The sequence below is a fragment of the Camelina sativa genome, chromosome 2 (genome assembly GCF_000633955.1).
Source record: "Camelina sativa cultivar DH55 chromosome 2, Cs, whole genome shotgun sequence".
Lineage (NCBI taxonomy): Eukaryota > Viridiplantae > Streptophyta > Magnoliopsida > Brassicales > Brassicaceae > Camelina > Camelina sativa.
The window spans coordinates 3,863,542-3,878,834 of NC_025686.1; the positions used below are offsets into that span (position 1 = coordinate 3,863,542).

Genomic DNA, 15,293 nt, shown 5'->3' on the forward strand with positions numbered 1-15,293 from the left:
TTATGTGGAGCCGCCGTTTGATGAGAGTGTTCTTACACCAGATCAAAAAGTTAAGTTGGATGAGCTTTACATGGAGCATCCAACAACGACAAGGAGAAACTTAGCAGCAATGATCCGGTTGAATCTCATCTCACATCGAGCAGTACTTGAAGGGAGGGAGCCCACTTTCACAGAGATTAGGGAAGCTCATGCTTGCGAAGAGGTAATATATTGGGTTCTACCAAGCCAAATAGAAGGTACATGCGTTTCCACCCTTGAAATTCATGATTTTGAGGATATTCACATGCCATGCATTGAAGATGTGACTTCTAGTTTAGATACTTNTGGCGCCGTTGCCGGGGACCAAAACGATTGCCTTTGAGATTTTAGAATTAAGTATAGTCTAAGATTTCTTTTTGTTTTTACTAATTATTTTTATTTTCTGTTTTTGTAGATAATTAAAAAAAAAAGAATGAAAAATGTTTTTGGGGCGATGGATTACGATGACTGGCCACAGGAAGAGGAGACCACATTTGATGAAGACATTCTAGATGAGCCTTATGTGGAGCCGCCGTTTGATGAGAGTGTTCTTACACCAGATCAAAAAGTTAAGTTGGATGAGCTTTACATGGAGCATCCAACAACGACAAGGAGAAACTTAGCAGCAATGATCCGGTTGAATCTCATCTCACATCGAGCAGTACTTGAAGGGAGGGAGCCCACTTTCACAGAGATTAGGGAAGCTCATGCTTGCGAAGAGGTAATATATTGGGTTCTACCAAGCCAAATAGAAGGTACATGCGTTTCCACCCTTGAAATTCATGATTTTGAGGATATTCACATGCCATGCATTGAAGATGTGACTTCTAGTTTAGATACTTCATTGCTCATTGATGAATGCTATGATTTGATATGTGAGTCTCAACGTCTAGACATCTTAAGAGCAGAAAAACTTTCTAGGGATTATCATGAAATATGTTTTGTTATTGAATATCATTGTGCTTTGAATGTTCATGATCTCGAGTTTGAGTTTTCAATGCCTGATGTATCTAGCTCTCTTCTTGAAGAATCTTACCTAGGGTGTGTTCTTGATATTGATACAATTTTGCATGAAACAAAAGACCCTGAGGTTGATTATATGAATGAGGATATTGTGTTTTATGAAATTAATGGTGATGAAGTTAATTATTTTGTGAAAACCTCGTTTGAACCTGAAATTGACTTTATTTTTCCATTAAATGCATTTGATCCTCATGAGCATCCAACCATCAAGGAATATTTCAAAGTATATGCTACATTTGTAGTGAACTTCCTAGATGTGAATTTTATTGTTTTGCCATGGATATTTGTGTGTTACATGACACATATTGTTTATTGCATTAACAAGAGAAGGACTAAAGGTCCATTGGCTCAGCCTTTTGATACTTATGATTAACATTTTGTGTTGAGTGGTCAAGCTATAGACCTTAAACAAGCGCTTATGGGAGGCAACCCATGGGGTTTTTGCTGGCTTACCCTTTTGTTTTTATTTATCTTAGGATTTTGGTTTTGTTTTTAGGATTTATTACGGTGAAATCACGTCCGGTGTTAAGTGTTTTCAGGAACAGGTTCCAAACGCAGAAGATGCGAAATTTTTTGTTCCAGGAGCTTCGGATTGGTCGATCCTCCTTAAAGTTCGACCGATCTCGGTAGTTTTCTGCGGGTATCTCCAAGTTCAATAATGTTGCAGATCGGTCGATCCCACCCTGAGATTGGTCGATTCCATCACCACCCTTGCCAACACCACTCTAACACCAGATGCGAGATCACCGGTTTTTGTTTCTTTTCCTTTCTTTTTCTTTTTCATTTTTTTTATTTTCTTTGTCGGATTCATTCTTTTCTTGGTTTTTCTTTCACACCGAGACGGTGTAAAGTAAGTCCGGGGGAGGGATGTCTCCAAGTTACTAATGTCGTTTTCTTGTTTCTTTTGATTTTTCTTTTATTTGAGTCAGTTTGTCGTGTCTAACAAAAAAAAAAAAAAAAAAAACGAAAAAATTGGGAAACTATGATCATTTCTAGGAATCTTTTGCTTTGAACTAACGCTCTTATGATTACTTTTGTACCTCTGATTTCNAGAAGAGGTTCCCAGGAATATGTGAGTTTCCACTTTCAAACCTTTTCTCTATTCTTGAGTTTTTGTCGGTTCTTGCTTGAGGACAAGCAAAGATTCAAGTCCGGGGAAATTGATGTGTCTGCATTTTATAGGATTTTAACAATAGTTTTTACATTTGTTTTGAGTGTTTTGTTAGGTCCAAGTGTGCTTTTAGAGTCCTTTTAGTCTTTTGTGAATCTTTACAGGTTCTAGGTGACTTTGGAAGGAATCTGAGCGTTTTGGGGATGAAAATATGCATCTGGAGCTTAATTGGTTGAAGACTGATCGAGCTAGAAGGCAGATGAAGTGAGAGCAGAAATACGTTCTGGATCGGCTGATCCTCTCGAGATCGACCAGTCCCCGTACCCGACTCAAGTTTTCCTTTTTTGTTTTAAACCGACTTTTAGGGTTTTATTTTGATATTTAAGTTAGAGGCACGGCCTCCAGAGACATAAGCTTTATTTTCTGAGACTATTTTGTATTGAGAGCAAAGGGAGAAGATCTCTAATCCATCTTGACACCTTGGAGAAGATTTCTAAACCCTATTTTCTATTCTTTTGCAATTCAATTATGCTTTCTTCATCTTTGATTTGCTGTTTATGCTTCTCCATGTCTGAGTAGTTTCACTATTGGGTTTAGGGTTTCAGAAGGGTTTATATGATTAATGGATGGATTAGGGATTTATCTTATTGTTCTTCATCTATAGTTGTTCTTAATGCTTAAGCTAGATTGATCACCTAGATTAAGATCTTAGGTTTAATTCATCGGGGCACCAAAAGTGTTGTTGAGTTGCTTGAAAAGAACATAGGTGAGCAAGGTGATCCTTAGCCAACGAAAGTTGAAGTTAAGGCACTTTGTGAACAGATCAAACTTGAACTTGTTATTGCTTGCTTGGTTTGCTAGATCCAAACGACGGTTTAGGGTTCAGTGAATTCATTGCATAGATAGTTAATGCTGCGAAAGTAGGTTAGCTTTACAACTGTGATTTGAGTTCTAGAACGGTGTCTAATGCTATCCCAATNTGATACCCTAGAAAATTAGGGAGAAATCAATCCTTTGGAAGTGAGAAAAGAGAGAGGAAAGGGAGCATAAGAGGAGGTCTTGGGCGATAAGAGGTTGAAGGAGTCAACAGTTCAATGATCGATACTCCCATGGTAAGACCGCACATTTTTACTAATCTGATGTAGAGAGACAACAATGGGGATGCTGAAGGTTCTCTAAGGCCGTGGAGTTCAGAGTAGGGAGTGTTGATCCTAATCATGGGCAGAGTACAAAAAATAGTTCTTAATTTGATTTGATGAAGAGTGTAAAGAAGAGGTTCCCAGGAATATGTGAGTTTCCACTTTCAAACCTTTTCTCTATTCTTGAGTTTTTGTCGGTTCTTGCTTGAGGACAAGCAAAGATTCAAGTCCGGGGAAATTGATGTGTCTGCATTTTATAGGATTTTAACAATAGTTTTTACATTTGTTTTGAGTCTTTTGTTAGGTCCAAGTGTGCTTTTAGAGTCCTTTTAGTCTTTTGTGAATCTTTACAGGTTCTAGGTGACTTTGGAAGGAATCTGAGCNAAAAAAAAAAAAAAAAAAAAAAAAAACAATTCCACTTAACTCCATATATGGGATTAATGCCAACACATCTCACCAAAATCAAAATAAGTTTTTGCGTAAAAAATATTAATCAAAATAATTTTTTGATCAAGTTTAATTATATTAATTGTTTTACCAAATTAGCATGTTTTTATAGTTTATAATTTTTCCATGTCAATATATATAGTTTATGATAATTAATAGAATTTTATTTTTTCCTAATTCCTCAAAAAATAAAAAATAAACCAAATTATATGGAAGGTTTTCAACATATTTAATGTGACATTTTATAATTGGATTTTCGGTTTAGGAAATTTATTAATGTTAATATAATTATGGATATTGTAAACTTTTGTTATGGAAAATCTGTTGTATATCATTTAAATTAGAGAGATTCTAGCATCCATGAAAATAGTTTTGGAGATTTAATGGGTTAAAACTTTAATGGATAGAGTTGTTTTTGGAAAAATCGGAATGTATAGATGTTGTTAAGATTTTATGGCAATAAATGTAACAAATGTTGGTCAATTTAAGAAAGTTTAGTATTTGAGTTTCTCTGCAATTTTATTTATGGAATTGTTTTAGGGGTTAATGTTGTAAAAAAAATTAAATAAGTAAAACTTAAAGGGCATAAACCAAAATGTACTTAAAAAATGTTAATATAGATGCACATATCTGTGTGAATGTGGGAATAACGAATTATGCTATTTGATGATGACCAAAACAAAGTTTAGAACCGTAAAAGAGGTTTGGTCATCTTCCAATGTCTCACATATGTCGCATGTGTATATAAGTCTAAACTGAAATAGCCGTATAGAAAGGGTAAAACACACGACGTTTTATTCACTTCGTGTGGTCTAACCCTACATGGCTACACGCCACATGCACATCTTTCTCGTTAAATTCCAGTTTTTGTTTGGTCGCGTGACCAAAAAGTCTCCATTTGCTAGGTCTAAACTTTCTATATATACTAAAAGGGGTACGGAATAAAGTAAAGAACAATTCAAAAAAAAAAAAAAAGAGTGAATTTTTTTTTTGTATATATAGAAATTTCTTAGAAACTCGTAAGTCGTAATAGTAAGTCTTCTAAAAAAATCTTAATGCAATTAGCAAATAATTTTGGACAGTTTTGTTATCCTCCAATTTGCAGAAAAAGTTTCATATGATGGAAAAATCAATTTCATGGCTTGACCGCTCCATCATATTTGTTTCCTATGAATTGTTTCAACTTTTTTAATTTTAATAAAAATAAATTACATGACGTTATTAATTTTATTTAAGGATTATTGTGACTATTGTTTTCAAAAATCTATCGAATATACTATAATTTAAATATAATATAAAATGCTCAATTTTTTTTTTGCTATGATTTTTAAGAACAATAGCCACAATAGTCCTCAAATTAAAAAAAAAACGAATTCCTAAATTTTTAACGGTGGTGAGTCAGATGACTCTTGGCGTCCATGTGACACTAAGATTGATTAGAACGACGTCGTTTTGGTAACTTTTGGTGTGTTATGGTAGCTACGAAATGACCAATATGACGTTGTTTTAGTAAGTTTTAGTATCACATGGACGTCACAGGTCGTCTAACTCAATTCAGTTAAATTCTGATTTAACATTGTTTGAACAAATGTTGAAATTGACAACAGTTCATATAGTTAACGTAGCAAATTTAAATTTTAACACCGTTCAGATTGTTATTTGAAAAGTACTGAAGTTTAGGTATGAAAACGCGTTCGACAAATAGTTGAGGTTACCACTAAAATAAACATAAGTTTGCTTAGACTACACGGAATCTTTTTCTCAATATCTGCCATTTATTGTACAGAGAGAACGAGGTATACTACATACATGCTTGAATGCATGCTTATTAGCATCACAGTGACGAGGATGGTGATGGTGATGGCGATGGTGATGGTGAGGGTGATGGCCGTGTAAGTAAAGCAACAGGTGTGGGCACAGGCATGGTGGTGTTAGCATGTCTTTCAAGCCAAAAGAGGATTGAAGTCATGCTAGGTCTTTTGGAAACATTCTCTTGAACACACAATAAACCTATGTGGATGAGCTTCACTACTTCGTTTATTGAGATGTTGTTACTTGGAGCAGCCAAAGGATCAACGATCTCTTCAAATCGTCCTTCAATCCACCTCTTCCATACCTGCAAATGATTTTTAAAAGTTCAATAAGAAGATGAAGAAGAATGAGAAGTATAAAGATGATAGATATAAAGTGAGAAGCTTACAAAAGCTGAGAGCTCTTCTTTTTCCTCTTCTTCTTTTTCCTCTTCTTCTTTTTCCAAGTTTTTGTTGCTTTTACCACATATCATCTCTAGAAGCATGACACCAAAGCTATAAACATCAGATTTAGCTGAGAATTGTCCGTATGTCGCGTATTCTGGAGCCATATATCCGCTGCATTAACCAAATCATATTAATGGTGATGCTTATGAAAGAATCTTTAAAAATAAAAATAGAGCTACTTACTATGTTCCAACTACTCTGCTTGTCTGTCCTCGAGTCTCATCCATATTGAACAGCCTCGCCATCCCAAAGTCTGCAACCTTAGGGTTCATATCTGCGTCTAAAAGGATATTGCTTGCCTTCAAATCTCTGTGAATAATCCTCAACTGAGAATCTTCATGGAGATATTGAAGCCCTCTTGCAACTCCTTCTATGATTGTGTACCTCACATCCCATGTCAGAATCCGGCGTTTTTCTTCATCTACAGATCTCAAAGAAACAGTTTTTTTATTCATATTGTTTGCTATAAACATAGTACACAAAAAGATGCATGGATCTCTTGAAAGGCTCACCAAATATGAAGCGGTCGAGGCTTGCATTGGGAACGAACTCGTAGACAAGAATCTCTTCATCTTTTTCATTACAAAACCCAAGAAGCTTGACCAGATTCTTGTGTTGGAGCCTTGTCAAAAGTAAAACCTCATTCTTGAACTCCATATTTCCTTGCCCTGAACCTTTTATTAATCTCTTTACCGCTATCTCTTGCCCACTCGGTAATATTCCCTGAAATAACCATTCTCATGCTATAATAAAAGACCACTAACCCAACTAAAGATTTTGTTAGGATTCTATAGCTAGTTTCTTTACCTTGTAGACAGATCCAAATCCACCTTGGCCAAGCTTATTTTCTAGAAAGAAGTTATTGGTTGCCATTAATATCATACCAAGATCAAAACGTACCATAGATTGACCATCATTCCAATCCAAAGCCTCTGCACATCATCACAAAATTTGTCAAAACATGTTAAAAAGGATTTTATTATTTTCCTTTTCTTCATATGTTCACATAAGATTAAGAGCTCAATATATCCAAACGGATCTAATCGGTAAAAAGAGGGAGTCAAGTTTCATAATGAATAACAAAAATAAATCATCATCTCGAGAGAACGTGTTAGGTCTTCCTTGAGAAAAAGTGTATAAAAGATATATGTCTATCCACTCATTACCAGTTGGTTTTGAGTTTCAAGATCTTAAAAGACTTTACCATTGATTCCGGTGTGGGACGGCTTTCTCTTCCAAGAAAGTATTAGAACCACAAATACGAAGAGATTTATAACCGTTGGGACCACAATAATTGCAATGTTGCTTCCTTGAAATCTTTTTTTGTCTCTCCCGCAGTCAAGAATAGTCGAAGAAGCTTGAGGAGGAGGAGCAGAAACTCTTGTAACATTATCAAAAGCTTTATAGAAAGGATAAAGATCCCACCGGAAATAACAGCTAGGACGACTAATTCCAGCTCCTCGTTTTCCCCAGTCCCGCTTTTGAAAGTCATTCACACACTCTCTTAGACATCTCTTGCAGTCGCCTGGCGATAGGTCAGGTGTGCATTGCATCAACGCGTAAACATCTGGAATTTGTGTGAACTCTGTTTTTGTGGCATTATAGTACTTGAGGACTGAGGAAGTCTCAGCGGTGGAAGCAGCCTCGAGCGTCCGGTTAACCATTGCATTCCATTCTTCACTGAACATGATCATGTTCTTGGATATGGATGAATCTAAGTTGTCTGGGTTAGGGTTAATAACATTTGGTGAGAGCTCGAGTTTGCCAAAAGTTGAGCGGTTGGTGTAACGTAGAAAGCAAGAAACGTCGTCGGATTGATCAGTGACCCAGGAGAAAGACTCTTTTCGATTAGTACACTTTGATTTTGTGTCGTCAATCACATGTTCGAGACATGTCTTGCAAGCTTGCTTCTCGTAGCCTCGTCTGCATAAGGCAACAACGTGGACTCTGTTGTCTTTAGATTCTCTGCCAAAGGACGCGTTGTAGAAACCGCCGTTAGCAACGACGTTTGAAGGAAGGGAAGAGAAGAGGAAGTCTCGACTGACGCCGTAGTTAACATTATTGAAAAAGTCACCGTAGCAGATGAAACTGGCATTAACATATTTAGGGGTTTGAAGGAAGAGAAGGAGAAGCGAGAGAAAAGTAGTCACAAGGCAACTCTTTCCCATTTTACTATTGATAGGGTTGCAAGATCTGAGGGTTTTTGTTTTCATTTTATTATGATATGAGACGTTAATTTATAACACTTCATTGCAACTTAATATATGTCGTGAGAAATGGTACCACTATTTCTTTTATTTTATTTTTATAATGAAATGGTACGTACCAATTGACTTAGAACATAGGACATTGACTGGGTTTAGTTTTAGTTTTATCTGTTTGTTTTGTTTGTATGACTTTAAGTAGTCTTGTTTAAGTTGTTTTTAGTGGTATATAGTAGCACTTGTTACAAATAAGTTGTGAAGTAACACAATTTCATAATTGTAGTGATTTCAATAAGTTGTGTAACACAATTTCGTAGTAATTTCAATATATAATACACAACAGTGGCGGATCCAGGGAGAAAATTAATATGGGGCACAAAAAATTTTTCAGCAATAGGAAAACAGAAAAATATAAAAAATTTGAGTTCTAACTGCATATTGTTGGATTCTAACCCTTGTCCTTTCAAGAAGTATGGGGCACTCTTACCAAATGGACTAAGAAACTAATATTGTTAGTTCATTACTTAAACCGGTTTTATAAATGTGTATGGGGCACGTGCCCCACCTAGTATACAGATCCGCCCCTGATACACAATATCCTCCCTTTTGTGCAATGTGAGAATCAGATACAAAAAGACTAGTTAGTGTGTGTGGTTTAATATGAGGTAACTAAAAAAATGTTACCGTTCAGAAAATGTTTTCCGTCAGCGTCAAATGGTTAAAAGTTTTCTTTATCGAAATTCGATTTTTTAGATAGTTGTGTTTTCCCGCATAATAGAAATTGAGGTATAGATAAACTTTTCAACCTAAATAATGTCAAAGGAAATAATTCTTACCGTTCATTATGCTAAGGAAGGAAATTTAAATCGACATAATGATGGATTCACATATTAAAAAAAAAAAAAAAANAAAAAAAAAAAAAAAAAAAAAAAAAAAAAAAAAAAAAAAAAAAAAAAAAAAAATTAACCTATAGCAGTTAGTTAACCTACCAGACCTTGATTGGCTATGCCGGCTATTCAAAAACTCTTATGTTAATTAGAGACATAGTACGTACTACTGAACGTATATTAATATTCAAAAAGATTAATTTGATGGCTGTAGATTATTGATAAGACAACATGATCATGAACGAATAATTAACCATCTCTGGCTAACATATTGTTTTCATATAGGATTGTAAACATCTTATATTTGTTGTATCTGGCAAATTGAGTTGGAGGTAAATGACTATAAGCCTTAAAACCAAACACATAATCGTCAAGTAAACTGAACTTGAACCGAATTCAAGTTCTCTCACATGCTTGAATTTGCTAGAGATAGTTTTTTTGTTTGTTATAGTAACTTTAACTAGTGTTCTCAAATCTCAATACTACTAGACTATATCATTCATTTGGTGGCTTGAGATGTATCGCCAAATCTAACACCAATTAATTTATGATACATATAATACAACAAACTAAACTAGCAAGTATTGACCTTACTTTTTCAGTCTTTTCAAGAAAATCTTTAAATCACAAAAGCTCACAAGTTTTACTCTTTCAAACCATGTAATTAGATTTTCTTTGTTTTCATGATTAAATATTTAATGCATTTGCGTCCCCGTAGTCCGTAGACTTCCAGAGTTCCAGTCTTCGAAGCAATTGTTATATGAGGAATCAGTCATGTAAGTATGAAACCATTTTTGGTCTTCGAATTTGACTTTCATTGTCCTTGTGATCCTTGACAATTTATGAAACCCGACGTAGTACGCTTTCACTCCATTGATATCTCCTTGTCGTACGTTTCTATATTGTTTGGAACGTGAAACGACGTCGTTGTGTCCACTTAAGGCATAAGGACAACGAAGTGTTCGACGTATCGTTTACGTAAGCGTAATTTGAGGAAAAGAAAAGTCTTTGCCGCCTGTGCTAATAGTCAAGGTTTCTTCATTTGTGAAAACGAAATGACAACACAGAAAAGTCTCTCTTGTTTGATCGATCCTCAAAAGAAAATTTACGAATCAAAATCTATTTATGTGAAGCCAAATTAGCTAAAGGTTTTCTGATAATCAAACGTTGATTATTTATATGAATGGAAAAATCCTTTCTTTTTCACCTCCCTTGTTTTCTTCTCTTCTTCATCCTCTTAACCATCAGTGGCGTTCACACTACCTTCATCTGCGGCGATGAAAACTTCCCTCTAAACACAACCTATGGCGAAAACCTCGACGCTCTATTACCTACTCTTGAATCAAACGTTATCAGAGAACGCGGTTTCTACAACGCTTCACGAGGTGGAGTTTACGCTCTTGCTCTTTGTCGAAAACACTACGAAGAAAAGGCTTGTCGTCGCTGCGTTGATAGAGCAAGTAGGAATCTTTTAACTCAATGCCAAGGCAAAACAGAAGCATATCATTGGGATTCCGAAAACGATGCAAACGTTTCTTGCCTAGTACGCTACTCAAATGTCCAAAAATTTGGCGAACTAAAGCTTGAGCAAGTTGGGAATGTTCCTCACTCGAGTCTTCCCCCTTCTTCGAATCTGACCCGAATTAGCCTAGAGTTTTCCGCCATGGCCAATCGAACAGTTGAGGTTGCATCCACGGCTGATGAGTCCTCGGTGTTGAAGTATTATGAAGTCTCAAGTGCAGAGTTTACAGACACTCCTGAAGTTTATATGTTGATGCAATGCACACCTGATTTATCTTCAAGTGACTGTAATCTTTGCCTGAGAGAGAATGTTAGATATAATCAAGAACATAACCGGGACAGAGTAGGCGGAACAGTTTCACGCCCTAGTTGTTTTTTCCGATGGGATTTGTACCGTTTCGTAGGAGCTTTCGATAATCTAGAGAGAGTTTCCGCGCCTCCTCGACCTCCTCAACCTCGAGAAGACTCTCGGGTTAAGAAGAAAGGTACTTTAGCTGATCAGTTCACTTCGTTTTCAACTTTTCATATATAAAACTTAACCTTTTGGGGGTTTTTCAGGAAGAATTTTTCAACCATGGAGCGTTGTGGTTGTTGTTGTTCCTACGTTCATTAATCTTTCCGTGTTTGTTGCTTTCGTGCTTGCTTACCACCGAATGCGGAGGAGGATTTATGCTGAAATCAACAGTGAGTTTAGTTTCAGGACTTTTGAGTAAATTGTTGAAAAGTTTTGGAGTTTTTTTTTTCTTAAGGAATACCTTTATACTGTGTATGTGCAGAGAACTCTGACTCTGATGGTCAATCTATGTTAAGTTTTGATCTTGGCATGATCTTAATTGCAACCGATGAGTTCTCTCCGGAAAATAAGCTTGGCCAAGGTGGATTTGGATCTGTCTATAAGGTAAGAAATCTCATTAAACCTCCTCACAGAAGCATCTTATCAAAATCTTTGGTTCAATGATCTTACAGACTTACACCTGTCTCAGGGAATATTACCGAGCGGGCAAGATATAGCGGTAAAGAGATTAGCTAGAGGTTCAGGACAAGGAGAGCTAGAGTTTAAGAATGAAGTATTACTCTTGACAAGACTCCAACATAGGAATCTAGTCAAGCTTCTTGGATTCTGTAATGAAGGAAATGAAGAGATTCTTGTCTACGAGCATGTGCCTAATTCAAGTCTTGATCACTTCATCTTCGGTAAGCCTTCACATGACCAGTGTAATGTATGTATTGTCACAATACTTACATTAGTAAAAAGAAATAACGTACGTTTTCTTTCAAAATCTGTAGACGAGGACAAACGTTGGCTTCTTACATGGGATGTAAGGTACAGAATCATAGAAGGAGTTGCAAGAGGGCTTCTTTATCTCCATGAAGATTCTCAACTAAGGATTATTCATCGCGATTTGAAGGCGAGCAATATCCTTCTAGACGCTGAGATGAACCCTAAAGTTGCAGACTTTGGGATGGCGAGGTTGTTTAACATGGATGAGACTCGAGGAGAGACAAGCAGAGTAGTTGGAACCTAGTTAGTATTCTCTGTTTCATACATAAATGCTCTGTTTTTAGACATGAATGCTCTGTTTTTACCAGATTCCTGCAGGCAAGATATAGAGATTCTTTGTATTAGAATCGTCACTAATGTAATTATTGTTCTTGCAGTGGATATATGGCTCCGGAGTACGTGAGACACGGACAATTCTCTGCTAAATCTGATGTTTACAGCTTCGGTGTTATGCTTTTGGAGATAATAAGCGGTGAAAAAAACAAGAATTTCGAAGCAGAAGGACTTCCAGCTTTTGTAAGCTTCTTTCTTGATAACATTTTATCTATTTTGTCAATTCCTATAAAGAAACTTTTCTTTTGATTCAGGCATGGAAGAGATGGATCGAAGGAGAGCCTAAGAGTATAATCGATCCTTACTTAAACGAAAACCCGAGAAACGAGATCATAAAGTTGATTCAGATTGGTTTGTTGTGTGTACAAGAGAATGCAGCAAAGAGACCAACCATGAACACTGTTATAGTTTGGCTTGCAAGAGACGGTACTTTGACAATACCTAAACCTACAGAAGCTGCTTTTGTCACTCTCCCTCTCTCAGTGAAACCTGCAGACATATCCATGAATAACCTTGAAGACAAAGATCCGTTTTCAGTGGACGATGTCTCGATTACAGCGTTGTATCCTCGGTGAAACTTCCATTTTTTCTTCTGACCTCAGATACATTACGCAACAGAAACTGCAGTGTTGGATAGTGTAAGATACAAGAAACATTGTTCTTATAAACTTGTTTGTGGGTGGTTTACTCGGATAATTCGGTTCAATTTGGTTATTTCGGTACTGAAATTTTGTTACCGAATAATAACCGGATCTAGTTCAGTTTGATTCGGATTGGTTTGTGATTCAAGTACATAATAATTTTTTTAAATTCATCAAATTAAATATTTAGTATATATTTTAATCAAAGATACAAGTTGTAATAAAGATTTCAGTTAATATATGGATTTAAATTCGGTTCTTCTATTGTAATATTTTTGACCCCCAAATTAGATTGGGTCAATTAGTTGAATAATTTCGTTTTGGTTTTGATCCGGTCGTTTTTGATCATTTCGGTTTGGTAAAATACCCACTCCCTCTACAAGGCTACAACTTAAAGCTCAAGATTAGGACAAAGTATCATGTTAGAAGTTTAAATTGAAATAGTAAAAAAAATTTGTTTGTAACAAATAAATCAAAGAATTGAATGAATGAATTCATCTATACATGTAAAGAATGAATAATGTTCTCTCTAACATAGAAAAACTAGAAAAGCTTGCTTGCGAATTCATTGGCCTTAACTTGAGAAAGATTCGATCTCTTCGCGAGATCTCTCAGTTCCGATAAGCTTCTCCCTAGCTTCACCGCAACTCTTGTCTCGTACACTTGTCCGTTCTCTTTCTTCTCTGTGGAGTTCATCGTTTCCTCTAATAGAGAGAAGAATCCAGCTGAGTTTCTATACATTTCAAACACCATTCCCACTTGACCACCATGCTCTAAAGTGTTGACAACCGCGGCCAAAGAAGCACAAGTCATCGCCACGATTCCAGCTAAACCGGAATCTTGACCGATAAAAACAGAGCTCACTGCCGAAACTCCGGTTAAAACTGGTCCAGAGATAGCCAAGAACCGGTTTAGCATCAACGCCACGTTACCTAATCTCTCATACTCTTCTGCGTCTCTGCTCTTCACGACATGAGCAACTTCTCTCATCTCTGCCTCTAACTCATGACTCCACCCGTTTGCAAGACCAGTCTTAGGGCTTTTAGCTTTGTTTTCAGGCCACCAACTCGCCGGTTTAAACTCTTCCGGAAACTTCTCGAGCATTGTTCCGATAAGAGGAAGAGGATAAGCTTTGTCTAGAGACAAGACTCTCTTTATCACTACCTTCACATCTACTTCCGTAATCTCCTCGTTCTCTCTTAGAAACATCTCGATTTCGACTCTCAACCTCTTAAACAGCCTCGTTGCGTTCCTCTGTTCTTCAGTAAGCTGAGACGGTTGAATCTTGCTCATCAAGGCAGCGAAACCCGTAGCAGATGTCAACAAGACCGTTGAAGCTATCTTCACAGCGGTCACAGAATCTACACCGTGAGCATTAACCGAGGCCATCCCGGCCATCAAAGCGGCTGTAAGAGTGATCATGTTAACAGAATTGAGCAATAGAGAATTCCAATTATTGCGTTGATCTCCGATGTTCTTATGCATCTCAATCCTATCCATAACTTCTTCAAGAACCGCATTGAGACGCGCCCTTTGGATAGAATCAGAACCTCTCCTCTGTTGCAACGAAAGAGGAAGACTTTCTACAAACTCAAAGCTCGGTTCATTAACCGATAAAGTCTGTTTCTTTATCGGTATTTTTGGAACCGACACGTTAAACTTCGGTAGTTTTGGTATGGAGACTGCAGCTTTAGGTCTCGAACAAGAAGTAGAAGAAGAAAGAACTAATCTTGAAACATGTAATGAAGCCATATGATGATTCTTGAATGGTTTTGTTACGTTGGTTTCTCTAAATCTCTCTCTTAATGAGCTTTTGTGATTTGCGTCTGATGGATGAAGAGAGGTGTTATGTGTGTGTGTGGTATATATAAGTTTTAGATGATAGGCTTAAAACAAAGCAAGAAAAATAAAGGAATTGAATTGACCAAAGAGAGAAATTTTTGACCAAAGACCAAAACACAATTAATGAATTTATTAGGCTTTGATTGTTTCTCCTGTGGCGGTTTTTGGTCTAACCGTAAAGCCTCCCAATTTTACCCGCCATCCTCGTAGAACGAGTCTTAATTACTCTTAAACCGAGCCGGTATGTATCGGTTTAGTTTGGTTTGTTTATTTGAGATTAAACCGGTTTTGGTTTTTGTTTGTAGATGAGAGTTTGGTTCAAATTGCTTTTAGACACAACACAAACACAGAAACACACTAATCAATCAACTAATCATAAAGAAAAATCCAAAAAATGGGATCTTCACCGAAGAAGACGACTCTGCAACGTTACTTGTCACAGCTTTTCGATTATATTTATCTATTTCTTCAAATGTTGTCATGGCTGAGCCATGCACGCTTGCTCTATATTAATGAGATGAACAAAAAGCCTTACACAAATTCTACTTTAACACCTTATCATCTTTTTGATATCGTGTTTTCGTATG

At 36.5% G+C, this 15,293-nt stretch overlaps 3 protein-coding genes across 3 annotated transcripts; 1 reads left to right on the forward strand and 2 right to left on the reverse strand.

The window, feature by feature from the left end:
• On the reverse strand, positions 5,414-8,202 carry LOC104716962 (cysteine-rich receptor-like protein kinase 37). Its single transcript, XM_010434453.2, has 6 exons — positions 7,201-8,202; positions 6,804-6,928; positions 6,509-6,719; positions 6,180-6,417; positions 5,939-6,107; positions 5,414-5,854 (listed from the first exon to the last, which is right to left on the reverse strand). The coding sequence occupies exons 1-6, from the start codon at positions 8,162-8,164 to the stop codon at positions 5,573-5,575; spliced, it is 1,989 nt and encodes a 662-aa protein (XP_010432755.1). The 5' UTR covers positions 8,165-8,202; the 3' UTR covers positions 5,414-5,572.
• On the forward strand, positions 10,160-13,124 carry LOC104716968 (cysteine-rich receptor-like protein kinase 36). Its single transcript, XM_010434465.1, has 7 exons — positions 10,160-11,093; positions 11,167-11,292; positions 11,385-11,506; positions 11,592-11,802; positions 11,896-12,133; positions 12,268-12,406; positions 12,478-13,124. The coding sequence occupies exons 1-7, from the start codon at positions 10,271-10,273 to the stop codon at positions 12,796-12,798; spliced, it is 1,980 nt and encodes a 659-aa protein (XP_010432767.1). The 5' UTR covers positions 10,160-10,270; the 3' UTR covers positions 12,799-13,124.
• On the reverse strand, positions 13,398-14,681 carry LOC104716979 (probable F-box protein At4g22030). The gene has a single exon (XM_010434477.1). It carries the CDS (start codon positions 14,614-14,616, stop codon positions 13,408-13,410), a length of 1,209 nt encoding a protein of 402 aa, XP_010432779.1. The 5' UTR covers positions 14,617-14,681; the 3' UTR covers positions 13,398-13,407.